General features: G+C 50.5%; 1 protein-coding gene across 2 annotated transcripts; it reads left to right on the top strand.

Annotated features, from left to right (window-relative positions):
• Positions 1-239: 239 nt before the first annotated feature.
• On the top strand, positions 240-25,192 carry NCF2 (neutrophil cytosolic factor 2). Of its 2 annotated transcripts, XM_084636700.1 has the most exons (15): positions 240-601; positions 1,700-1,782; positions 2,463-2,571; positions 4,104-4,238; positions 4,763-4,870; positions 5,854-5,913; positions 7,347-7,390; positions 9,150-9,291; positions 10,523-10,585; positions 11,288-11,366; positions 17,972-18,018; positions 18,709-18,860; positions 18,941-19,052; positions 21,324-21,492; positions 24,597-25,192. In XM_084636700.1, the coding sequence occupies exons 1-15, from the start codon at positions 428-430 to the stop codon at positions 24,692-24,694; spliced, it is 1,575 nt and encodes a 524-aa protein (XP_084492826.1). In that variant the 5' UTR covers positions 240-427; the 3' UTR covers positions 24,695-25,192. The 2 variants fall into 2 exon arrangements, with proteins under 2 accessions (XP_084492826.1, XP_084492827.1); XM_084636701.1 differs by lacking the exon at positions 4,763-4,870.
• Positions 25,193-25,308: the final 116 nt, after the last annotated feature.

Here is a 25,308-nt window from a genome sequence, read left to right as displayed (position 1 = left end):
ATTGTCAGGGCTCTGTGACGCAGTCACGAGCTCACTGACAGACTCACATGACAAGCGCACTCCCCCAGTCACAAACATCCAGCTGACGGGCCCACATGATTTCAGATGAAGTTCCCTGGAAATCAAAGTCTAAAGAAGTGAGGGGCAGCAGGGGGAGAGGATTTAGAGTGACACATCACGAATGTGTTAAGAAAAATAATTTACCTTGGCCAGCATCTGCTGTACTTCCCCATCTCAGCAGGGCTGTTTCAGCAACTAGCGGTGGGGACACTTCCTGTTTGGTTTGCGACACTGCTGGCTCCAGGGCCAGAGGAAACACAGAAGTACAAGCAGGAGAAGTGCAGAGTGGCTGCGTGACTGTAAAGAGCAAAGAAGGGCTGAAGCAAGGGGAGGCAGTCTTTACCCCACTGCAGGCTGCTGCTGCACCATGTCTCTGGCTCAGACCATCCGACTGTGGAATGAGGGAGTGTGTGCTACAGACCGCGAGGACTGGACAGCTGCGCTGGATGCTTTCAGCTCAGTGCAGAACCCCCCTTCCAAACTCTGCTTTAACATTGGCTGCATCCACCTGATCCTGGGGAATTTGGCTGAGGCAGAGCAGGTGAGTCACTCCTGTTACTGGCCCATTTTCACAGGCCAGTCTGACTGACGTACAACAGGGTGCAAGCCCAGACTTCTCTGCCAGACAGACTGACAGACCCGCTGAAACGTGGAGTGACTAACGAGTGTAGACTGGCCGATGGGATGACTTGCAGACCAGCAGGTCCAACACCTGGCTTGATCTGTAGCCCGACATACAGAAGGGTATTCAGCACAGATCCAAGGGGCTGGCTGGCAAACTGACCAAACTGGGTACAGTGTGAGGGGAAGGGGAGGGGAGATTGACACCCCAATGTAGGGGGCCATATGGAGCATTCCCTGAGTGGAACACATCAACATGCAGGGATAAAGCAACTGGTTAGAAAGACACAGTGAGACAACTACGGTGCATCAATTCACCCAGTGCATTCCTTCTGCCCTACTGAAATTCAGTTAGTTCATGGGTCCTAGGGTGATCAGATGTCCCGATTTTATAGAGACAGTCCTGATTTTTGGGTCTCTCTCTTACATAGGTTCCTATTGCCCCCCACCTCCCTGTCCTGATTTTTCACATTTGCTGTCTGGTCACCCTAATAGGTCCCAGCAAGATCCAGGCAGGAAATGGTTTTCCTGATTCAGAGCAGGGACTTGAACCTAGCTCTCCAGGTTCCCAGCGAGTGCCCTAATCACCCAGCTATTGGCTATACTGGAGGGCTGGGCGGGGTCCAGAAATTCCACCGTGGACCAAAGAGGCATTTCCCGACAGTTTCCTGACCAGCTCTGGTCTCCACTTGGGGCATCAGAAACCCTGGTCAGGAGAAATACAGCAGGCATGTAACAGAGGGACAGGCAGCAGGGGAGGAGGCAACCCCTCCCTTGTCTTGCTTCTCTCCATGTTCCTCTTGCTTATTCACCCCTCATTTAGGCCCTTCCCCGGTACTCTGCCCTCATGCCTCACCCCAGCTCAGGGCAAGTGTCTCTCCACAGCATGTTCCATTGCTCTGCATTGCTCTAGGACTCCTCCCTGATCCCTAGCCTTGCACTCAATGTCCAGGTCTCCCTCTGCCACACTCTGCCAGTCTGTCTGTGCCGTGTATGAACCACCTTCTGCTCTCTACAGGCGTTTGCCAGGAGCATTAACTGCGACAAGCACTTAGCCGTGGCCTATTTCCAGCGCGGGACAGTGTTTTACTGGAGAGAGAAGTAAGTGTTGGGTGCACTCTCCAGAATCGAGGGGTTCATGCTGCCTTTAGGCAGAGCCATTTCCTGGTTCCTGACTGGTTGAGAACAGTCATTTTGGCAAGTCAGTCCTGTTGTGATGCCAAAGGTGATAACTGGGGCTGGGGCACACCTCCCAAGGTAAACATTTTCTCTTGCTTAGAGGCAGAGGACTAGTGGGTTGAGAATGGGTATTGGAGCCTGGGGAATACCCCAGTGTCTTTAAAGACCCCCGCACAAGACAAAGACAATGGGGGACACAGCTAAAACCTTCATGGCAGGGCCTGTCTCACACATTGTGCAGTGCCTAGTGTAAAGACAATACTATTAACGCTGATCGTGGCTTTGAAAATAGCCTGGATAGAGGTGAGAGGTGCGAAGTGCTAGGGCTGGCAAACTGCGATGGGCAAGGAGGAGGGGGACGCACTCACTCCAAGAGATTCTGACATCTGAGACCCTCGAGGCAGCCATATCTCATGAGAGTGACTCCAAACGACTCCAGGACTCAGTAGGTAAAAGGCCATCAGTATCCTACGGGCTGGAAGGAGTCAGCTTAGAGCAACTCAGGGCTAGAGCAGGACTCTGTGGGCTTTTGAAGGATGGCAGGCAGCGAGATTAGCACAGAGCCGTACCCTGATGGTTTATCACCTTTCTTTGCTCTACAGGTACGAATTGGCCATTGAGGACTTTAAAGAGGTGTTAGCCCTGCTGCGAGGGAACCAGTTGATAGACTACAAGATCCTGGGGCTGCAGTTCAGGCTGTTTGCTTGTGAGGTGAGGCGGGTGCAGGGGCTGAGAGTGTTTGAGACAGGCGAGGGCAGCCGGGAAGTATGGGAGGTGAAAGAATGGGGTTGTATGCTAACCCAGCTCCACTCAGCCTGTGGGTGCAACACAGAAGTGGGTCACCAGGGGACACGCAGTCAGCACAGCGGCTGAGAAAGCCACAAAGTCCCAGAGTTGGTAGGACCCCTACCACATGCACCTGTCCCACAAACCCCCCTTCACCCAACACCACCAGCTCCACCCCCGTGACCAAACTCCCCCAATCCTTTGTGCATGATTTAGTGGTTCCTAGATTTAGAGATCACCTCCTGATAACCAGTGAGGGCTGGCTTAGGGCCAGGCTCCTTCCTGGGGACTCAGCTCTGGGGTGAGAAGCTAAGGAGCTCTCTGCAGCTGGGCTCTTCTTTCTCCGTCAGTCAGGTTTGAGCCCCACCCCTACCACCACCATGGGGGGAGACTGGGGCAGCACTGCCTTCCCTGAGACATCTCCTCTCTACCCTACCAAATTTATGGCTGTGAAAAATGCATCACGGCCTGTGAAATTTGATCTCCCCTGTGAAATCTGGCTATTGTAGGGGAGACCAGATTTCAGAGAGTTGGGTGGCTGGAGAGCGGCGGCTGCTGGCCAAGAGCCCAACTCTGAAGGCAGAGCCACCGCAAGCAGCAATGCAGAAGTGAGGGTGGCATGGTATGGTATTGACCATCTGACCAAGAGCTGCCCTCCAGCCACTCAGCTCTGAAGGCAGCAGCACAAAAGTAGGGGTGGAAATACCATGACCCCCCCTACAATAGCCTTCTGACCCACCCCAGCCCCGTTTTGCTTTGGGACCTGCCACGATTACAATACCGTGAAATTTCAGATTTAAATATCTGAAACCGTGAAATTTATGATTTTTTAAATCCTGTGACTGAAATTGACCCAAATGGGCCATAAATTTGGTAGGGCCCTACTGATTATCATCTGGCAATTAGGCAGCATGGAGGAAAGGGGCGTCTTGAGGATTCGAAGCAGGAGTCCGCAGCTGGGCAGGTTCTGCCTCACAGAGCTGGACAAAGCCAGGATTTGGCTTGCAAAGCATGGGGAGGGATGGGATGGATTACTGAAGGCTGTTCACTAGCACAGGTAACTTTAGAGATGTAAAACTAGCTTCTCTTTGTAACCAAATCCCCCTGAAAAGGGAGATGAATTAGCCCTGGTGAGGGCAAATCACATGGCCCCTGGTAAAGAGTGTGATCACTGTTAGGAAGGTTACAAGCAGGGAGCAGAATCATTACAAAGAGAAGCAAGTCCTCTCCTCCCCCCTCAAACACACACATCACCTCATTGCCTTCAGAGAGGCTTTCTCGATCCTCCTTTGGGATGCAAGGACAAGCAAACCCCTCAGCAGAGTCCTCAGGCAGTGGGTGCCATATGCAGTAACGTGGGCCATCACAGGTCTGCAATCTGCCCTCTGGTGTAGGCCACTGTTCTGGGAGTGGGTCAATGGAGATGGCTCATTCTCTGCTCCCTGTCGACCTTGCAGGTGTTGTATAACATAGCCCTGCTCTACGCCAAGCTGGAGGACTGGAGAAAAGCTGAAGAGCATCTGACGCTGGCGATAGGCATGAAGACCGAGCCCCGGCATAACAAGATTGACAGGGCGATGGAAGCCATCTTGGTAAAGAACAACACTAGGGATTGCTTAGTGGGTCTGTTCCTATCTAGGCTCACACTGAAAAGCCAGGGACCTGTAGGGATGAGAGAGACTCCGAATTCTAGGAAGGCAAGGAACTGTCTTTGATCAGAGACTTTACAGAGCAGCAGAAAACGCTGAGAAATATTGCAGGAATTGTGGGTTTCAGGGTAGACAGTAGGATTTGCAGGTGAGTGGGGCTTGTGAGGGGATAGTTGGGCCAAGTGGGCATTTATTGTCAGAAGTGGGGGTTGAAGCAAGGAGGTGGTTGGGCTGAGTGGGGTTTGTGGGGAGGGGCTGGGTCATGGGGCAGTTGGATCGAGTGGGGTTGTGGGGAAGGGGCGGCTGGATCGAGTGGGGTTGGGGGAGCTGGGGTCGACGCAAAGGGGCAATTGGGTTGAGTTTACATGGAGAGAGTTAAACAGAAAGACAGAAGTCCGGCAATGCTGGAGCAAGCTGTGCTCTCCCCACATATCCCTGAAAAGCACTGTGATTTCTGTGTGCTGCAGAAGCATAGACTCTTTGAGCCGGTGGCAATTCCTCCGGGGAAGCTGTTTAGGCCAAATGAAAAGCAAGTGGCTCAGCTGGAGAAGAAGGATTACCTGGGAAAAGCCACGGTAGGAAATTCATCCAAGGGGGAGGAATTAACATGCAGTTTTCTCAAGTCGGGCTGTGGGTCAGAGGAGCCAACTCACTGGCCTCTGCCTAGGGATCCCCACTTATTTATTATTGGCTGAGTCTTGGCAGCACAGAGGAGAACAGGGAATTGAGGACGTCCCCGCCCTGAGGGACTCAGCCACTTGTAGGGGGAGGGAAATCAGTAGAAATCCATTGTAAAATTTGGAAGCTGCATGAATAAAACAAGAAAACGGGCCTGTGTGTGACCATGTTTTCAGGCCCCCTTCAGTGCATGAGAGCCAAACACTGCAGCACTGACGTAGCACGTGAGAACCGGGAAGCGAATGGCCAATTCCCTTGCCACTGCCTGAGCCAGAAAATAAACCAGCAGCAGCTAAGGTGCAAAGCAGATCAGCCAACCAACATCCTGTCAGCTCCAGTGCTTCCAGGGGCTATCAGTAATTCACGTAAGGGCGTCTGGTTTCGAAGGCCAGGATTTTTGAAACAGCCTAAGGGAGTTAAGTACCAAAATCATAGTGAAAGGGAGCTGGGAACCTAGCTCTCTCCAGCTGCTTTCAGAAACTCAGGCTACAAATATAGCTGAATTTTAAGCCAACATGGTCCCTTTCAGTGCTGCAGGGACAAGGCTCGAGCCTGAGAGCTCACCTCCATGAGAGGGCAGGCTCAGGTGCCCTGCAGCGTAGTAGAAAGTGTTTAGCCCGAAGACATTGTTGCTCTTGAACCAGGGCTGGGTGTTAGAACCACTAGAGGAACAGCGGCCCCCATGGTGGTTGGGTCAATAATACATGGGAATTGGAGCAGTTAGCTGGGATTTTCCAAAGCTGGAGAGTCAGGGCCATGGGGAGGTTAGACTACAGTGAGCAGCAAGCAAAAGCGTAGGAGCAAGGGGGCAGGAGAGGGAGTGGGAGCTGGGGAAAGCCAGGAAGAACCAAGTAACGGCCTTTCCCCTCTTTGTCTGTAGGTCGTGGCGTCTGTGGTCGACAAGGATAGCTTTTCAGGGTTTGCTCCGCTTCAGCCGCAGGTGAGGCAGCATTGCGTGCATCGTAACACACGTAGCACAATACAGCACGTGCTGCCAATGAGAGAACGTGTACACGCGTCTGCACTGCAATCGCTGATGACATAGCAGCTAGATTTGACCTCGTTAGCTCAAACAGCAGCAGTGAAGGCACAGGCGGCAGCCGGGGCTAGCTGCTCCAGCCCACGCCCAGTGTCCTGGGTGGCACTGTATAACCCGTGCTGCTGGGGCTTCACCTCCATTGTGCTGCAAGCTAGCTCGATCAGTGCTAGTTTGGTTATGTCCACGCATGTGGCAGTCCCACCTGATTGCAGCATCCGTACACACACCTTGCGTGTGATTTTCAACAACTTGCAGGAAATCCAACAAGACCCAGATAGTTCAGCTGTTATTTTCCCTCCTTCTCTCTCCCTCCCACCAGCCTCAGTTTCCTGACAAACACACCTCCCCGCTAGGCCTTCAGCTGACATTTGCTGCTTCTGAGGTCTTCCATCTGTTCAGACTCTTGAGCCACCAGAAGGCTTTAGTTAAAGTTCTTTGAAAGACTATCAAGGAAGTGAGGTAACCACAGGGTCTGGTGTATGTCCTCTTGTGACCTGAAACAGCTCCATTGCAAGAATAAGCGGGCTGATCCCACTACGGCAAGAGGCCAATAGCATGTTTCCCTACCATTCAGTAGTATGGCCATGTTTAATGTAGCAGAGCTCTTGAAGAGGTGGTAAAATTGGCTAAATATCCAAAATGATTTGGTTTAAGACTAGAGGAGATTGTGTAGCGCTGCAGAAGGGCCTAGCAAAGCTAAACACCATGATGGCAGCTGAAATTCATCAGCAGGTGAGTGCATGGTGCTGCATATTGGAACAAACAATGAAGTGGCTGAATGGGCTCTGGGTTAAATTGTGGCCTCTTAGGGTCTGTCTAAGCTGCATTTAGACCCCCGTGGCTGGCCCGTGGTTTGGGCTCACGGGGCTTGGCTAAGGGGCTGTTTAATTGCAGTGTAGATGTTTGGGCTCAGCTAGAGCAGGGCCCTAGAGCCATGCAAGGTGGGAGGGTCCCAGAGCTCAGGCTGCAGCCTGAGCATCTACACTGTAATTAAACAGCCCCTTAGCCCGAGCCAGCTGGCACAGGCCAGCCGCAGGTGTCTAACTGTCATGTAGACAGACCCTTAGGGGGATGAGCCAAAGTGACATTATGAACATCTCCTGAGATGGCTGCCCAAAGCACAGCAGAGGTCCTGGGGGCAAATAAAGGGTTGGGCTGCACTGAAAAGGGGACAGAGATTAATCATGCCATTGCAAGTATTAAACTGCTGGTCTATATTAGGAGAAAGGAAACATCCCGAGAAGGGCAAGACACGTATTAGGAGCCTGGAGGGATTTCTTTTGCAGAGGGATTAAACTGGCAGGATTATTTAGGTTCTGTTTGTTTGTTTACAGACGAGTGGCCCTCCACCCAGACCAAAGACACCAGAAATCCTCCGGTGAGTTAAACAGAGTCTAGGGGATAACAGTAATGCATGGAGCCAGTCTGATACTGCAGCAAGTAGGCTATGGATACAGAGGCACGGCAGGCTGCAGATGTGTGAATTAATCAGACATGCAACATCACCCCCCCCCCCTCCCCCGAGAATTGAGACACTGGGACAATAGGGAACTGGACTGGCAGGTGAGAATGGCTTTGGTGATGAAAAGGGGTCTCGGACACTAATAGGGAAGGAGACAGCTGCTCTAGCAGTGGCCGGAGGAGAAGGGAACAGCAGGGTGTAGCTGGAGAAGGCTGTAGCAGCAGGGGCAAGGTGAGGAGAATGTACAATGGGGGCAGCAGTAGAGAGATTGGCAGCAGCGGTACCGGGGAGGAATGTGGAGACTGGAGAGGGAAGGAGTGGTGAGCTGGGCTAGGCATGGGAGCAGCAATTACTTCTATGTATTCCAATGAAATAAACTGCTGCATTGTGATTGGTGGGGCTGTAATTCCGTCTTGGGGATCCACTGACTTCCTAGACCAAGAGAAACAAGCCCTTGTGGCTTTTGGTGCTACCAGAGCCCCTCTGTAGATTTATAGCCCCGCAGCAGTTAAAGCAGGCAAGAGGGAATCAGGGCTGTGGGGTTCTCTTCCCAGCTCTGCCACGGACAGGCGGTGCTAACCTTGAACAAGTCAACTCTCTGCCTCGTTGTATCCACCTGTGAAACGGGGATGATGCTTCCCTAACTCCTGTGGGGGAGGTATCAGTGTATGCAAGGGGCTGCACAAGGCTCAGATGACTCATCCTATACAAAAGCAGAATAGTAGTAACGTGTGTAGCACCCATCCCTGTACCAAGGCTCTGCGCAGTTACAGCTCCCAGACTGGCCTTGTCACACGCACACTCACTCTATATTGGATACTGGATTTTCTCCAGTTCTGGTGCTGGTTTCATTCAGAATGATGCCACCCCTAACAGGAGTCAGTAACTTACAGCTGTAATGGCAGATAGATTCCGCTCCCTATCTACTATCCCATGTGCTTTTGGGATGCAGTCTGAGTGAGCGATGGAAGGAGTGAGGAGACTCCGTGTGTGGGGAGGATGAGAGATTGCATCAGACACTAGCCCCATTGCAACAGCACAAACACCACGTTTCTGTTTGCCCAACCTAGCAACTTCCATCCTAATTTAGCGGCAATCATATGCAGTTCTGCCTTCAGAGGGGCTCAACCTATGATTCCCTGAAGTGCCATGGAAAACCACATGCTCTTTACCAGAGCACTGGGGCCAGCTGCTCTTTACTCTTTATCAATAAGTCTCCCAGGGCTCTCTTCCCAGCCCTGCCACTGACCTCCTGAATGACCTTGGATAAGTCACTTTGCCATTCTGTGCCTTAGTTTCTCCATCTATAAAATGGAGCCAGGTAATGATACTTATGACTTACCTGCTTTGTAAAGTGCTTGGAGGTCTATGTATGAAGAGTGCTATGTACATATGATGTACGTATGTATGATGATCTTGGTACTTCGATACCATGGTGAGGGGTGCATCGGGCCAAAATCCAGCTCTGTCCTCCCACTGCAGGGCTAATAGGGTACAATGAGCAGATAGGGTGAGGAAGGACGATGTCCTGACGACATAGTGACTGTGACAGCCTCAGCCACTAGAAACACAGAGGGAGGCGGGAAGAGGCCCAGGAGAACAAGAGATCCAAGACAAAGCTAAGGAAGGCAGCAGCGCTCTTCCCAGCTGACTCAGCCATTGCTTCCCCACCTAGGGCCCTGGAAGGGGAGCCGTACCGCGTGCTGTACGAGTTCACGCCCGAGACCACGGAGGAGCTGCAGGTTCTACCGGGAAACATTGTCTTTGTCCTGACGAAAGGGAAGGACAACTGGGCCACAGTTATGTTCAACGGGAAGGTACTTAGAGCCCATTCCACACGTGGGCTTCGCCAGGCCAGTGCTGGCACTTGCTAAGGGTGTGTTCCCACTCCATCGAAGGCAGTGCCAAAGCTCCCCCCCCCCCCGACCCCTATGGGGCGGTGCCAGGGCTCAGTTGCTGGGTGAGTTTGCTGGGTTGCTTTGTATGTCATTGCTTTTGTGCTGGGACCTGTTACCTGATCCATGTGCTTTTGAGTCCTCACTGCAGCCTGTAAAGTGCTGCAAACATAGACACGTTTCTAGGCTTGGTAGGATCCTTCCCTGCTACAGGTCCCTTGGGGAGCTGTTTCCTGGCATCCTCTAATTCCATCAGCCAGCATCTGAGCACAGACTGCCTTGCTCACCCGCCCCAGCCCCACCCCAGGCTGTCTGGCCCCTGCGCAGTGTTTCCACTCACCTTCTCACTGTGGGCTCACCAGCTTGTTCCTTGCATCCCCGCTACCTGCTCCCTCGGCCCTGCATTTATACAGTGCACCCCATACACTTTAACAGTACCCATTACACCACCCCCGGGAGGTCCCTGTTTTACAGGTGGGGAAGCGGAGGCCACAAAATGACTTGCCCACGGTGAAACAGCAAGCACGTGGCAGAGCCAGGAAGGGGATGCCAGCCTCTCAGCTCCAAGGCCTGACCACACTTCCTTCCTGTACAGCTGGTCTCATTCAGCAACCCTCCCCCACTTCAGTTAGTGACCTTCAAAAGGCCATCCAAGCCCCGGCTTGCCCTTTCTCCAGAAACTGCTCAGATGCATCCCTCAACTCAAAGTGCAAGAGCCCTGAGGCTGCACCTGCAGCCAGATCCCACACATGAAAGCAAAGCCTCGGGCACTAGCCCCGAGCAGTGTCAGCCCACACTAGCTCCATGACACAGCAGCGTGAGCTGACCAAGCTGCTCTTGGTGGCCTATCTGATCAGATGCCATGCAGAGGAGGCATGCTCCCTCTCCTTAGATCCTCCTCCTGGGACAGTAGGTTCGGCCCTAGGCTGCTCAGACACCTCTCTGAACTGGAAGAGGCCAGAAGAAACAAATCTAAACTCTGCAGCAGCTGCCCTTCCAGGCTACAGGTGTAGAGGAGACCCCCAGACTGATGGGCATGGTTGAGTTACTCCTTCCTGGCCTGTGGTTCTACCCATATGTTAATACATAACCCTGCTGCCATCTCCTCCTAACCACTCCTGCTTTTGTCTTTGTGTCTCCCCCCCCCCCACAGAAAGGGATTGTCCCCTGGAACTACCTTGAGGCTGTGGAGCTCCAGAACCAGCCGCAGGTCCGGGTAAGGCAGGCTGGCACACTAGCAGCCCCTTTGGAATAGATGTTTCCCTGCAGAGTGGTGTCTCACACCAGGAGGATGATGCTGCAGCTCACCAGAGCCTACAGCGCTGTCATTGTTACTGTATGCAGGGGCACCTGCCTGCAGCACCCCCTGCCTCATGCTCTCCAGCCCTGCCTGCTCACTAGGGCTGCATGAATTGCTCCTGGAACACCCAGAACTCCCCCAAATCAGGATGACCATGGCACCCCACCTTCATGAATGTCCATATATCTGGGTAGGTGCGGATCCCATGGTCCACAGAGTGGTAGCCAGGGATTGCCTGCGCCGCTGGGAGCGGGGAGACAGAGTGTTTCATCACCCCATTCTCTCCATCAGGATCTGAATGGCCTGAGAGATGTAGAGGCCCTGCCAGGCAGTTCCCTCCAAACGCACACTGCCCCCTACAGGTTACCACCCAGCACTGCAGCACTATCACACATGGTGGGGAGCTGAGCTAGGGCTACCCAAACCACCCCTCCAGGATCCCTGTGGCCAGTGAGTCGCAGCAGGGATGTGATGCACAGATCCTGCCACCCAAGATCCCAAAGTAGCAGCTCTGCCGGTGTCCTAAAAGGGCATCCCACATGCAGGACAGCAGGACCCAAGCTCCCCTTTGCTGTCCCCTGCTGATAGTAACACTAACTACAGTCTCATCTTGCACAGGAGGAAACCCCCACTGAGTTGGACATCCCTGCCCCACCCAGTTCTACCGCTCCGGAAAAGCCCAGGTCTTCAGCACCAGGTCAGTGACCGTCGCACCCAGGGATCACTGAGATGGCAGTAGCTGGTGGGAACAGGCACTAGTTTCACCCCATCTGATGGGGGTGTGCCCCCTCTTTCCTGCTCTGCTGTACCTGCACTGCGGGAATTTGTCCCAGCCAGCTGCAGCTCTTGCGTGGCCCTTATTTGCTGTTAGCACAGTAGAGAGAGGCTGGAGCAGGGGACAGAGTCATTTGTAGTGTTATATGGCATAGTGCTGGTGATGGACTCGAAGAACAGAGGGTTGAATTGTGACACGCCTCCAGGTCACTTGGAAGCACTTTGAAACTGTGCTCCTAAATCACTTGGGCACTAAGACCCTCCCACCCTAAATCCTGTCTGACTGGTGGGGAACAGTACAAAGTCGAGGCCCAAAGCTCTGGGTACAAGCAGGGCGTGTTTAGGAGGAAGATGCTCATGGTTTGCAGGCTGCCCGCTGTGAACACGCACTGCCTTTGAGGGGTTAGTTGGGACTGTTAGACCCAATTTTGCTGCTTTAGCTTTAGATGTGGGCTTCTCTCCCAGGGCTCTGAACCCTGCTCCAAAGCATTTGGCCCCTGCTGGGGCTCTCAGAGACTCCCAGTGCTTGTTCAGTACAGCTGGGACAGGGGGCACGAGGGCTGTGTTTGAAAAGCTGCTTGAACCTTCAATTCCATCTCGTATGGACAGCCAGGCTGGTTTCACTCCCTCAGAAGAAAAGGTCCTCGGTGTGCTCGGCTAAGGGTTGTCTGGACTGCGGTGAATGATGCACTCCCAGCGTGCCCACACTCAGACACCAACGATCCGTGAGGTGGTAGTGCCGAGCGGCGCTTACCGAGATCAGGGGCCCATTGTGCAAGGTGCTGTACAGACAGTCCCAGATTCCCTACTTATTTCAATAGACAAGTCAGACAAAGGAGTTGCTATTGTCCCCTTCTGCAGAGTGGGAACTGAGGCCCAGAGTAAATTAAGCATCTTGTTCAAGCTTGTAGAGCTGAGAACTAAACCCACTTCACTCACCTCCCAGTGCAGGGAAATCAGCACAAGAGCATCCCATAGCAGGCTGCTGCCTGCCTGTCCTGGGGCTGTATTCTCTGCCACTGTACGTTGCGCCATTTAAGATGGAGCTGGGTTTGCAGCAGCAGCGGCTGACTTCACTGCAAGTCGCTGGAGTCCCGCGTTCCACACTGTTCTCCAGCATTTGCCTGACAGGAGAGGGAGGGGGCTCCAGTTTTGCTGAATGAGGGTGTGAAACTGTCCCATTCACCAAGCCCAAAGACAGTGTCCCCTGACCCTTGAGTCAGGGCCGGCTCCAGACACCAGCGAACCAAACTGGTGCCTGGGGTGGCAAATGTAAAGGGGCGGCAGGACGTCGGGCTCTGGGGTGGCAGTCCTGCTTGGTGGTGGGCACGCGACTCTTCTTCGATCGCTGGCAGTAATTCGGCAGACGCACCGTCACTCCGCCTCCGTGTTCGGCAGCAAGGTTTTTTGTTTTTGTTTTTTTTTGCCACTTGGGGCTGCAAAAATGCTGGAGCCGGCCTTGCCCGGAGCGGAAAGCAGCCACGTGCTGTAGGAGTCAGCTGCTAGCAGCCCTGTTGGACCTGGACCAGAAGCACTCAGATGTGCTAAGATACAGTGGTTAACACTTGTTAAAGCTGGCCAACCTGGTGGAGGGTGAGGGTGACAAGAGAAGAGGATGAGTGAGCGTGTTCATTCTAAACCCTTTGAACCATCTCGGGGGAAGCATCATGTCTGAATGACCAGATTTGAGACATTGTTGGCACCCTAGAAGATCCTGATATGGGGTTCTAATGTTGGAATGGCTTTTCTATTAGACCAGCGGTTCTCAAACTGTGGGTCAGGATCCCAAAGTGGATCACGACCCATTTTAATGGGGTCGCTGGGGTGGTGTTAGACTTGCTGGGGCCCAGGGCTGAAGCCAAAGCCTGAGCCCCACCACCCGGGCTGAAGCTGAAGCCCGAGGGCTTCAAGCCTGAATGACGGGGCTCAGGTTACAGGTACCCCCTACCTGAGGTGGCGGGGCTCAGGCAGGCTCAGGCTTTGGTCCCCCTCCTGGAGTCTTGTAGTAATTTTGTTGTTAGAAGGGGGTCGTGATGCAATGAAGTTTGAGAACCCCTGTATTAGACAGCAAAAAACTGCCTACCATCTTTGGCCTCATTTGATGCAGTTTTGGATGGCTGCCTGCAGTTGGATGATCAGGACCAAATGTAAATGCAAAATAATGCCCATTGGAAAATATAATCTCAATTATGCATATAAAATGATGGGGTCTAAATTAGCTCTTACCACTCAAGATGATGATGTTGGAGTCACTGTGGATAATTCTCTGAAAACATCCACTCAATGTGCAGCGGCGGCAAAAACGTGAACAGAATGTTGGGAATCGTTAAGAAGGGGAGAGATAATAAGACAGAAAATATCATGTTGCCTCTATATAAATCCATGGTACGCCCACATCTTGAATACTGTGTGCAGGTGTGGTCGCCCCATCTCAAAAAAGATATATTGGAATTGAAAAATGTTCAGAAAAGGGCAACAAAAAATTAGGGGCATAGGACAGCTTCCATATAAGCAGAGACTAATAAGACTAGGACTTTTCATCTTGAAAAGAGATGACTAAGGGGGGGATATGATAGAGGTCTATATAATCATGATGAGTGTGGAGAAAGTAAATAAGGAAGTGTTATTTACTCCTTCTCATAACACAAGAACTAGGGGGTCACCAAATGAAATTAATAGGCAGCAAGTTTAAAACAAACAAAAGGAAGTATTTCTTCATGCAACACACAGCCAACCCATGGAACTCCTTGCCAGAGGATGTTGTGAAGGCCAAAACTATACCAGGGTTCAAAAAAGAACTTTATAAATTCATGGAGGATAAGTCCATAAATGCCTATTAGCCAGGATGGGCAGGGATGGTGTCCCTAGCCTCTGTTTGCCAGAAGCTGGGAATGGGCAACAGGGCATGGATCACTTGATGATTACCTGTTCTGTTCATTCCGTCTGAAGCACCTGGCATTGGCCACTGCTGGAAGACAGGATACTGGGTTAGATGGACCTTTGGTCTGATACAGTATGGCCGTTCTTATGTTGAGTGGACTCTGCAGAGGGATTTTTTTACACTGACTCATGGTCTTAGTGGAGGTCTTCAGGGAACCTGAAGATGTGTTCTCCACTCAAAGTGCAGCAGCTTCAAAAAAGCTAACAATGTTAGGAACCATTAGGAAAGGGATAGATAATAGGACAGAACATATAATAAATGCCCCTATATAAATTCATAGTGTGCCCACACCTTGAATACCATGTGGAATTCTGGTCACACTATCTCAAAAAAATGTTAGAGTTGGAAAAGGTACAAAGAAGGGCAACAAAAACAATTAGGGGTGTGGAACAGCATCCATATGTGGAGAGATTAAAGAAGACTGGGACTATTCATCTTCGAAAAGAGATGACTAAGAGGGTATATGATTGAGGTCTATAAAAATCGAGAATGGTGTGGAGAAAATGAACAGGGAAATGTTATTTACCTCTTCATATAACACAAGAACCAGGGGTCACCCAATGAAATTAACAGGCAGCAGGTTTACAACATAAGGAAGTACCACATCACATAACATACAGTCAACCTGTGGAACTCTTTGCCCAGGGATGTTGTGAAAGCCAAAACTATAACTGGGTTCAAAAAAGAATTAGCTAAATTCATGGAGGTTAGGTCTATCAATAGCTACTAGCCAAGATGATCAGGGAATCAACCCCATGCTCGGGGTGTCCCTAAACCTCTGACTGCCAGAAGGTGGGAGTGGACAACAGGGGATGGATCACTTGATAATAGCCCTGTTCTGTTCATTCCTTCTGCCAGTGGCCAGTGCCAGGTGCTTCAGAAGACAGGATACCAGGCTAGATGGACCATTGGTCTGACCCAATATGGCCACTCTTACATTCTAAATCTTTAACCCTGTTCATATATCCAGCATAACTTTAATTTTCTCCCTGCCCTCTATAGAAGCTGCAACTCCTGAAGTAGCATAACCCTCAGGGACTAACAAGCTTAACATGAGCAGGAAACAAACACCTAAGCTTACTTCTAAGCTAAGTGGTCATTAGCCACTGCCTGCAAGAGCCTGGCTATTGCTCCATAAAGCATTGACAATGAACAGTCACCAATCCCTTAGTCTGAGCTGGATAGTGGGCAGCGCTGTGCTGGGGGACGATGATGGATTGACAGCCCTGGAGAATGAAGCGCTGCATGGCCCCAGAACTGGCAGAACCAAGGAGCAGCAGGGTAGGCAGAGGGTCTGGAATGGGGCTTCCATCCTGAGCGGGAGAACCACCTCTACGATGTCCCTCCTTACCCTCAGGCTGTCAGCAGAGGGGCCACTTTGCACTGGGCTGGATGGTGGCAGGTGGAAACAGCTACATCTGAACTTGCTTTACAGCTAGACACAGTCTGTGAACATAATCAGGTGTCAGACAGGGACATGACATTGGCAGCTGGCTGTCTTGTTTGGAACAGAACAATCACTTTCAAAGGCCACGGGCCAAACAAAGCCACCTTCAGCAAGGAGGGAACTAAAGAACTAAATGAAAACTTTCATTCGAAGAAACCAAACAAAACAGCTGACCAAGAATGGCACTCTTTGAGAATGAGAGTTAGTTTGAGCATTTACCAGTTTTTCCAACAACTTTTTATCTGGAAATTTGTAAACACTGCAGACATTTTTAGGTTTTTATGAAAAATTTAAAAAGACTTCCTTTCCCAGGCAGCTGTACTTCAGAGACACTAGCAGAGTAACATTCAGCAATGCCAGCAGAGCTGACAGCCACACCAATTAGCCTTGTGAGTCAGAAGGCCCAGGGAACCTTCACATCCAGCAGGGTCTCTAGCCCAGCAAAATCCTTAAAACGGAGCACAAATCTCACAGTGGGACCATATTGAATACACTGGCGCTTCTGTAATGCCTTCCAGTGTCAAAGCATTAACAAACGAGGGGGCAGATCCTCAGCTGGTATAAACTGTCATAGCTGCATTCACTTCAATTGCACCAGCTGAGGATCTGCTCCCATGAATTTAACCTTATCTCTGTGAGTTAAGAGTCATCTGCAGCGTACAGAGAAGGAAACATGCACAGAGAGATTTTCAAAAGTGTTGAGCACCTGGAGCTATGGGCGCTCCCCAGTGACTTGCCCAAGGTCACACAACAAGGCAGGGGCAGAGCTGGGAACAGAAGCCAGGAGGTTTGACTCCCAGTCCACACATTAACAGATCTTCACAGATCCAAAACCCTGAGCTGAGAATGTAAGAGGTATGACAGATGAGTCGCATACATATTTGTACGTCATGATCATTAGTTTATCAGTCTAAACACGGGGAGTCTAACTTCCCTTCCATTCTAAAAATCCAGACCTCTACCACTTGTGCTAACTTGGCTACCATTGGTTTGAGCACTGGCCTGCTAAACCCAGGCTTGTGAGTTCAATCCTGGAGGGGGCCATTTAGGGATCTGGGGCAAACAGTGGGGACTGGTCCTGCTTTGAGCAGGGGGTTGGACTAGATGACCTCCTGAGGTCCCTTCCAACTCTGATATTCTATGATTCTATGATTAGTGCTGGAACTTACAGTGTCTTGTCAAGCCCCCAGCCTCTAGGAGAGACCACTGTAAACTGAACCCTGAGCAGCTCTGACACATTTCATCCAGTTTTACCATGTGAACCAACCTCCTCTTCTAGGTGCACCGTCCAGTGGTTAAGGAGCTCACTCAGCCACATGAATAGCCACATAGGGCAGATTATGTTACGTTACCCAGCAATTTGTGCTTTTATGTTTTGTTTTGTTTTTAAGAAAAAACTGTCTCTATGCTCTATGGTTGCAAAAATAACCTTTAAAATGTTGATGATCACTTGATGATCTTGATGAACTTGATGATCACTTTAGATAAGCTATTACCAGCAGGACAGTGGGGTGAGAGGGGGTATTGTTTCATGGTCTCTGTGTGTATATAATGTCTTCTGCAGTTTCCACGGTATGCATCCGATGAAGTGAGCTGTAGCTCACGAAAGCTCATGCTCTAATAAATTGGTTAGTCTCTAAGGTGCCACAAGTACTCCTTTTCTTTAAAATGTGAAATCAAGTGTAGCTGATGCAGTGATATCAGCCTGAGTCATAGAAATTTGGGTTGCTTCCATTCATCTCAATGAGGTGTTAATGGCAAAACCTAATGACACTAATGATTTCACTCATTTTGGCAGCAACAAGCTAATGTGCTTATCTGCTGTCATTGTTTGACCTAATGAGAGATGTGGGGTGAGGGGGCTGCCATTAATCTGAGTAAAAAGAAAAGGAGTACTTGTGGCACCTTAGAGACTAACCAATTTATCTGAGCATAAGCTTTCGTGAGCTACAGCTTATGCTCAAATAAATTGGTTAGTCTCTAAGGTGCCACAAGTACTCCTTTTCTTTTTGCGAATACAGACTAACACAGCTGTTACTCTGAAACCTGTCATTAATCTGAGTATATGTCTGCATGGAGAGTGACAATAGTTACCTGCTTAGAGTCCATTCATGTACTTTTTCCTCTGTTGTCTATTCAGCTCACAGACCTGGTACTTCTGGAAAACAGCAGCAAGAAGCTCCAAAGGTAATGGGTGTCTCTGTGTGCTTGTGGAGAGGAACCACTGAAGGGTGAATACATACCGTCCATATACACATGCATTTATTGTACTGGGGTAAATATTTGCGCTTTTGGAAGTGCTGCAAAACCAGAAACATTTTTGAGCTTGTCACCTTCTAGACTAATAGCCTCTCTGAAAAGTAATAGCCAGGCTGCGGGTCAGCTGGACAGCAGGATCTAAGACAGTCAATGTACCCAAGCACATCCTTTGACTTTTTACTGTGCTGGTAAGTTAATGATTGGGGTAGCTTTTGGAGAGGTATCCTCTATCCTCTCCCTGCACAGCCAGAGCAATGCAAGCCTCTCTCACACCATCTGCATTAGCGTGCCCTGACTGACCAGAGTGAATTGCTTTCAGACTGGTCAACACTAGAATTGCCACCATGTTTGCCAATAAGCCTTAGTCGTGATGGTGGCTTTTGTGACAGACACTTACCTGCTGGAAAAGCTATTAAAACCCCCTAGCTGGCAAATTGCTGGTGACCTGGGTCAGAATGGAACCAATAGCTTAGAGTTGAAAGGTTTCCGTTTCCATGCCAGCCCCCTGATTTATGCAGGCCTCATTCCTTGTCTTTTAACAAGTCATAACTACCTGTAGTTATACAATAAGGCTTCTGTGGTGCAGATTGCAACATTCAATTCCACTTTTCCCCGCAGGATGTAGGATCAGCTACTTCAAACTCATATGTTCTCAAGGTGCATTACAAGTACACAGTAGCAATACTAGTCTGGCTTGGAATCACCTACAGCAAACTCCTGGACATGGTGTGCAAGAAACTGGAGCTCTCACTAGAGCATACTAAACTGAGGTGAGCTACTGCCCGGTCTCAGCATCATCCTCATCTTCAGGGGGCTTCTGGTCTCACGCTAATTTTCCCCTGTGGCACAGGTACCGGCCTGCAGGGAGTGAGGAGCTGGTAACTCTGAGCGAGGAGAGCATGAAGACAGTATGGAGTCACGCTAAGGACTATTGCCTGACACTGTGGTGTGACGTCACAGAGGTCAGTAAACTTTGATTCTAATTCTTGCTGACTGTGGACAGCATATCTGGCACCAGCATTCCTAGTTTATCATCAGCAGGGACTCCTGCTGGCTGAATTTGGGAGAGAAATACAGTATTTGAGAATCTGGATATTTGAAAGTAATTCAGTCTGAGGGACAGTAAGAGACAATGTGGTAAATCCATAGCCGAGGGCCAAACTCAAAGGTACTAAGTAAAGTGGTGTAACAAACTCCCCTAGTTCCTCAGAGACTGGCACCCTCTGGCCTGTTTACCCCACGCCCAGGCTGGGTCTTTGAGGGAGCTCCTGTTGGCATAACTTACACCCTGGGACCCAGAAGGTGTCTGCTAAAGTAGATGCAGTCTGGTATATTCCTGTCTCCTGGCCAGTTACCCTGGCATGGACTCTCTTTAAATCAGTGAGGCATTCAGAGGTGATGTGAGAGTGTGTGGGGTGGAGAGGGGGACTGTGTGCATGATAGGGCATTAAGTGGGTGAGGGTCTACTTAAATCGGAATGACTCTGGGCCAGGGTAGCGTGCACTGGGGCAGGGAGTTAGAAGTTGTATCAGCTCGTGTTCCCCTCTAAATCTGGGCCCAATTTATTCAGATTTGGGCTCCTGTATGATAAGCCTATGCCCATCCCTCCACAGCTATCAGGAACTGGAAGGCAGGGCCAGAGGTGCAGGGGGCATCTCAAAGAAGCCAGCCCCTCAAATCGAGCGGTCCCGCCATGTCAGCCCCTTTCTCCACCATACCTACCCTGCAATTCCTGTCTTTCACAGGCTGGAACACCCCACCCCAGGCCACTGCTATGCCTGGGTCCCAAATGCAAAGGGGACCAGCACACTCAGCTCAGCACAGGCCAGCCCATTAGGCGGGAAGAGGTTGTATGAAAGTCTAGGAGCTGGGGTGAGAGCTTGCAAGGTGCGCTGTGGGAAGACACAGCCAGGTGGCAGCTCCCCGGAACAAGCCACCCAGCAATCCCACTCCCAGCAGTGGCTATGTGCAGAGAGGCTGGTTTGAATTTTTATTTTTTTTAAAGACAGCGCCTCCAGAGAATGCCAGAGCCCCTGTGAGAGGCTCTAAACTTTAAACTTCCCTGGTGTTGGGGGTCCTTCCAAGCCCTCTTCCTCTCGCCTCCCCAAGAACTCAGTTCCACTCCAAATTTCATCCCTCATTCGGAGCCCTAGAATGGTGGAGCAGCTGCCCATGCTGAGCAAGACTAGCAGCAAGGCCCAAGCAAGAGAACTTGATTCTCCTTTGGTTTTGCACAAACCTTTCTTTGGCCTCGCGTACAACCCCAGTCCTCTAGTGAAATGAGTCAAGCTACTGAGGCACCCAGCCCTGTACACCCTGCATCTGTTGGTGACCGAGGTAGCCGTCAAACACAAAGGCAGGTAGAAAGAGCTACCAGGGACAACCTAGCTCTGATGAGTGCAAGGGTGGAGGGAAGCCTGGCTTTGAACCCAGGCATCTCAGCAGTGATCGAATGTCCTGCAAAGGACAGCCCGGCCTCCTGCTGCACGAACAGCTCTGAGAGGCATTTTACCCCGAGCGTGCACACTGAAGAGCACCAGAGGGGGACAGAAGCAATGGCTGTTCCTGTCACATCAGTGCAGCCTTGTGGCGGCAGGGGGCAGCTGACCCTTCAGGGGCTTTGGCAATGGCTACTTTCCCCAGGAAGTCTGGGTGTGTTTGACCCTCATACACGGGTGGATTCCCTGGTGGGCCAGCTGCTCATTTCTTGCTCCTGCCTTGGAGACAAACTCAGCCCCCTTGACCCAGCTGTACCAGGCGAGGATCGGTGAGTGCAGGCCATGCCCACCACTTCGCTGACTATTTGAGTCCTGGACTGATCTCATGGCAGGAGCCTGGGAGCCAGGCTTCTGGCTGCAAGTGAATCTAGGAGAAGGGCCCAAGTCCCACTCCTAGTATCTTGCACTTCTGTGATGCCTTTCACACAAGAGTCTCAGGATGCTTACAAAGCATCAGAGTGCACACTCTATTCTCCTCCCCCTGCCTTAGGGCCAAAGTGCCCCCGGTAGGACAGTAGCTAAGGAACGTATAGGATAATTACATAGACCCATTTGGTAGTTCTTGGGCAATCTGGATAGAGGGAGAGATACACAGTTCGTCTGACACACGTAAACTTACAGTGTAACAACACTGCTAGCTCCTCCTGTGAAATTCAGTCAGTAGCTTTTCTTACATAGACATGCACTTTAAAGGAAACACCAAGCGGCATCTCAACAGGCTGTTTCCTGCATTAGGGAGACAAAGATTTAACCCGAGGGGAAGATGGCCAAGCTGAGGAGGGTACCCAGAAGACATCACAGCAGCTGGAAGCAAACCACGTGGTAGCACAATACAGTTATGAAGCCATCCAGCCCGAGGACCTGGAATTCCAGGCAGGAGACGTGATACTCGTCTTATCCAAAGGTAGGTTTATGCTGCTGTGACCTGGACTGGGGCTCCCAGTTCTGGTAGGAGCACTGGCCTGACTTCAGAGCTGCTGAGCACCTTTACCAGCTCCCACTGAGTTCAGTGGGTGTCCTGGATATCCAGGTCCTCCAAAAACCATGACAAAAAACCCTTGAAAGTTAATTCATCCAACTGTTACCTATCTCTTTAGCAAGTCACCTTTCTGCTGGGTGTAGACGAGCCAGCTGAGAACTTCTCCGGCTGCTTCCCCGATCTGTTGGGTCTCACCCTGCACCTTAGCGGGCTCAGCCCCATATGGAGTCAAGCCGGCGAGACCAGTAGAACTCTCCTGTTTCCAGCTGCTTCCGCACGCTTGGCTGAGACACAGGCTCCTCCACCTTCCAGCCTGCAGAGAGTAATCCCTTGGCTGCAAAAGCCAGCATTGCATGTGACACTTGACCGTCGCTGGTCTTCGTAGGACTACAAGCTTGCTGAAAGAAGCTTGGTGAGAGGCTGTTGGGTGTGGTCTTAGGGCTGTGGGGATAATGCTCAAATCCTGCAGGTTGAAAGTGTGGGGGAGGATAAGAAAGATGCCTTCCTTCCTTCCCACCTCTAAGAGATGGGCATTTTTAATCTGAAACCTGCAATATGGGTCTCTGGTTCCCTTTTCTCTAGAGAGCCCCCATTTAGGTCTTGTCTATACAAAGAGAAAAATTGCACCAGTAACTACATCAATTTTTTTTTTTTACACTGTTGCAAATTTTCTTACCATGTACAAGGCCTTCAGATCAAACCTGCTAAGGTAAGGGCAGCTTCTGTCCCATGTGCTGCGCAGGAAGTGAGCAGGATTTTCAGCCGATTGACTAACCCAATGAAGCAGCAGGCTAAGGAGGGTTTAGGGTCTACACATGGACGCTTTCTAGTTCTCTCTAGTCCAGCTTTAGCTTTAGTCCAGTCATCCCCAGCAGCAGTTCAGCCCACCCAGATCCTCCAGTTCTACCCTCATTTCCCAGTTTAACAGTATTGGATGTTACCAGGCCACCCCTTCCAATCCACCTCAGAGCAGTCTTGTCCCACGCCTAATTAAATGCAGCCACACCGATTTTTGCTCTTTTCTTTTTTAAACACACTACACGTCCAAGCTGAGCCGACTTCAGTCGGCCTCTTGAGTTCTATCCCGCTTGAGACATGCTAGTTTGTTAATCACTTTCTCAATATCAGTTTTCCTTTTTTGAAAGAAAGGAAGAACCAGGGTGGCCATTTCAGCCCAGGCTACCACACCCCACCTTCGGAACAGAGCCACTCAGTTATTTCCCCAGGCCCTCTCTCCTAATCAGCTTCCTTTTTCACTGCACTGCTCTTTGGCAGTGATCGGTTTAGGGTAGAATTTTGTATGAATCTTTGATCCTTCCCAATACCAGTCTGTGGTGTTTTCAGGACAATTCAAGCTTTCTGTGGGTGTGAGGCTGTGTAGTGGGCCTTTAGCCTCGACGGTTTCAGCCTATGCACGGAGCACAGCAGGGAGGACAAGGCTGGTAGGCTCCAGTGCAGTTAGGCACAGATATGGATAAGAACAAGGCTCAGCCCTCTGCCCTGACCCGGTGTGCTCCCTTGCTCCCAAGAGCTCAGGTTGGAAGAGGGGCAGATTTGGCAGAGGACGAGCATGGCAGGAGAGATGGGTTTTAGTGAATCCCTCAATATGCGAGACCTGTAGCTAGATGCGGCCCTTAGATCTTATGCCTGCTCTAAGGCAGGAATAATTTGGTGGCTGCACAGAGGTGCTGTCATTAGTGAAGTGTCTTGTCTTCCTACACTCCCTCCGTGGCCCACTCAGGTTTTATGCCTTGCTTTTATATGCCCAGATGGCACCTGCCCCGCCCAGGATAAAGCCCTCTAACGCCCTGTGATCCTGCTGCTGCTTTTCACTGAGCCTGGAAAAGCCACCTCTTCCTTCCATTCATTTTTCAGAAATTCCAGCACTCCATTCATTGCACCATCGCCCCCGCTGCTGTTCTCCTCTGACACTTGCTGGTTTTCGTTCGTCTCTGTTGCTCTGGTTTGTACTCTCTGATGTGACCAGTGACAGACTGCAGCTCTGAGGGTGTCAGGCTCTGGCCACGCCATATTTGGCTTTGCCCCTTAAGTTTGCTCCATTGTCTTTTAAACAGGGCCACCATCCCCCCAGAACTGGGTCTGTAGGAACTTAGGGCAGTTTGGTGCCTAAATCCCACTGACAGGTTGGCACTTAGCAGGCTTTTGTGCCTTTGAAAAGCTTCCCCTTATTGTCCTACTGCCTCGGCCTGGTACTGCCTGCAGCTTTACACTGAAGACCAGTTTTCCCTCAGAAAGGGAGAGTCAGGGCTAGTCTACTCCCGCAGCAGCACTTTAATGTGCCTTGCCTGGTCGTGGCGCTCTCCCAGTGCTCTAAAAAACCCACCTCAACGAGGGGCGCGGCTCCCAGCGCTGGGGCACTGTTTACACTGGTGCTTTACAGCGCTGAAACTTGCTGCGCTCAGGGGTGTGTTTTTTTCACACCCCTGAGCAAGAAAGTTGCAGCACTGTAAATTGCCAGTGTAGACAAGCCCTCAGAGACTTCACTATTGCTATTGATTTTACCTGAAAGACGTTCAGGGTTTCATACTAGCGCCCATCACCATAGTATCTAAGATAATACTCCTGCGTCCACCTACTTCTAGAATCTCCCGTCCACATTTCCAGTCAGTCCTCAGGAATTAATATTTTTTATTTAAAAAAAAAAATAGAAAGCAAGATTGCTTTTTTTCCCTATCTGCCTAAGGCCTTCCTGCTCTATTTACTCCTATAAGCTTTTCCCATTGTTTCAGAAATACCTGTCCATCTTCGTACCGGTCCTCCCCAGTTCTGCAGCCTATTCTTTGTTGCCACCTCCGACTTGCGCTTTCACAGCTGTCCATCCTGTCTGTCCACTGGCTCCCTCAGTTCCTCCTTCTTTAGCCACGTCTTCACCTGGCTTTCAGCACATCTATTTACCCATTTGAGGAGCTTACTGGCGCCCTTAGGCACTGATCGGTTTGTGGGGTGTGATGTTGTTTACAAACTTATCCACAGTGAAAAAAGCGTCTGCCTGTAATTTTATCTTCTAGTGAATGAAGAGTGGTTGGAAGGCCAGTGCAAGGGGAAGGTGGGCATTTTCCCCAGAGCTTTTGTTCAAAAAAGTGATGCCGAAAACCCTGAAATTTAATTCCACAGAAGACTAAGGATCCCAGGACGTGCAACAGCAGCATTTAAGATGTCTCCTCTCATTAACCACTGTATGCAGAATTGTTACCCTCGTGTGTAAGAAAAGCCTTAATTTTCTTTTTAATTTTTGTTTTGCCCCAGCTCTTATTTAAGCATGTCCCAGTTAGCACTTTGTTTATGAACCATCTCCCAGCGTGGAGACCAGCCACTCAGGCCTGCCTGAACAGTTGCGCTTCTAGACCACTTGAGAAGCAGTTCTCCCTGTATCTATTCTGTCTCTGGCAAAAATCTGGAAACCTCTTCTCAAGGAGGGCAGTGCTGTTCTATTTATGGCACTGCCAGCAAGAATGGAAGAGGAGCTGGTGGTCAAGAGCAAAGGATCAGGACAGGTTAATCCTGCCACATCAGTAGGCACCTGTCAGCCACCACAACCCTCCCTCTCCTTTTCCCCCTTCCAACACGACTCTTTTTTCTGCTCAATAAAATGGCTCCTCTTTCACAGTGCTTCACCTTCACTTACCAGTAGCTGGGATTTCTCAAAACTCTTAGGAAGGCACCTTTTCTCGTATCAGAGCTACTAGCCCTTCTGGTAGCACAGGAGCTGTGGATAAAGTT

This window comes from Lepidochelys olivacea (assembly GCF_965140295.1).
Source record: "Lepidochelys olivacea isolate rLepOli2 genome assembly, chromosome: 8".
Taxonomy (NCBI): domain Eukaryota; kingdom Metazoa; phylum Chordata; order Testudines; family Cheloniidae; genus Lepidochelys; species Lepidochelys olivacea.
Note: the sequence above shows the minus strand (reverse complement) of the source record. Positions and strands in the feature narration are given on the sequence as shown.

Bases quoted from the DNA above. Each gene is read 5' to 3' on its own strand.
- NCF2 (XM_084636700.1), top strand. From the start codon at position 428: ATGTCTCTGGCTCAGACCATCCGACTGTGGAATGAGGGAGTGTGTGCT. The intron at 9,292-10,522 runs GTACTTAGAGCC...CCCCCCCCACAG, and splicing joins CAGTTATGTTCAACGGGAAG to AAAGGGATTGTCCCCTGGAA. The intron at 10,586-11,287 runs GTAAGGCAGGCT...CATCTTGCACAG, and splicing joins AGAACCAGCCGCAGGTCCGG to GAGGAAACCCCCACTGAGTT.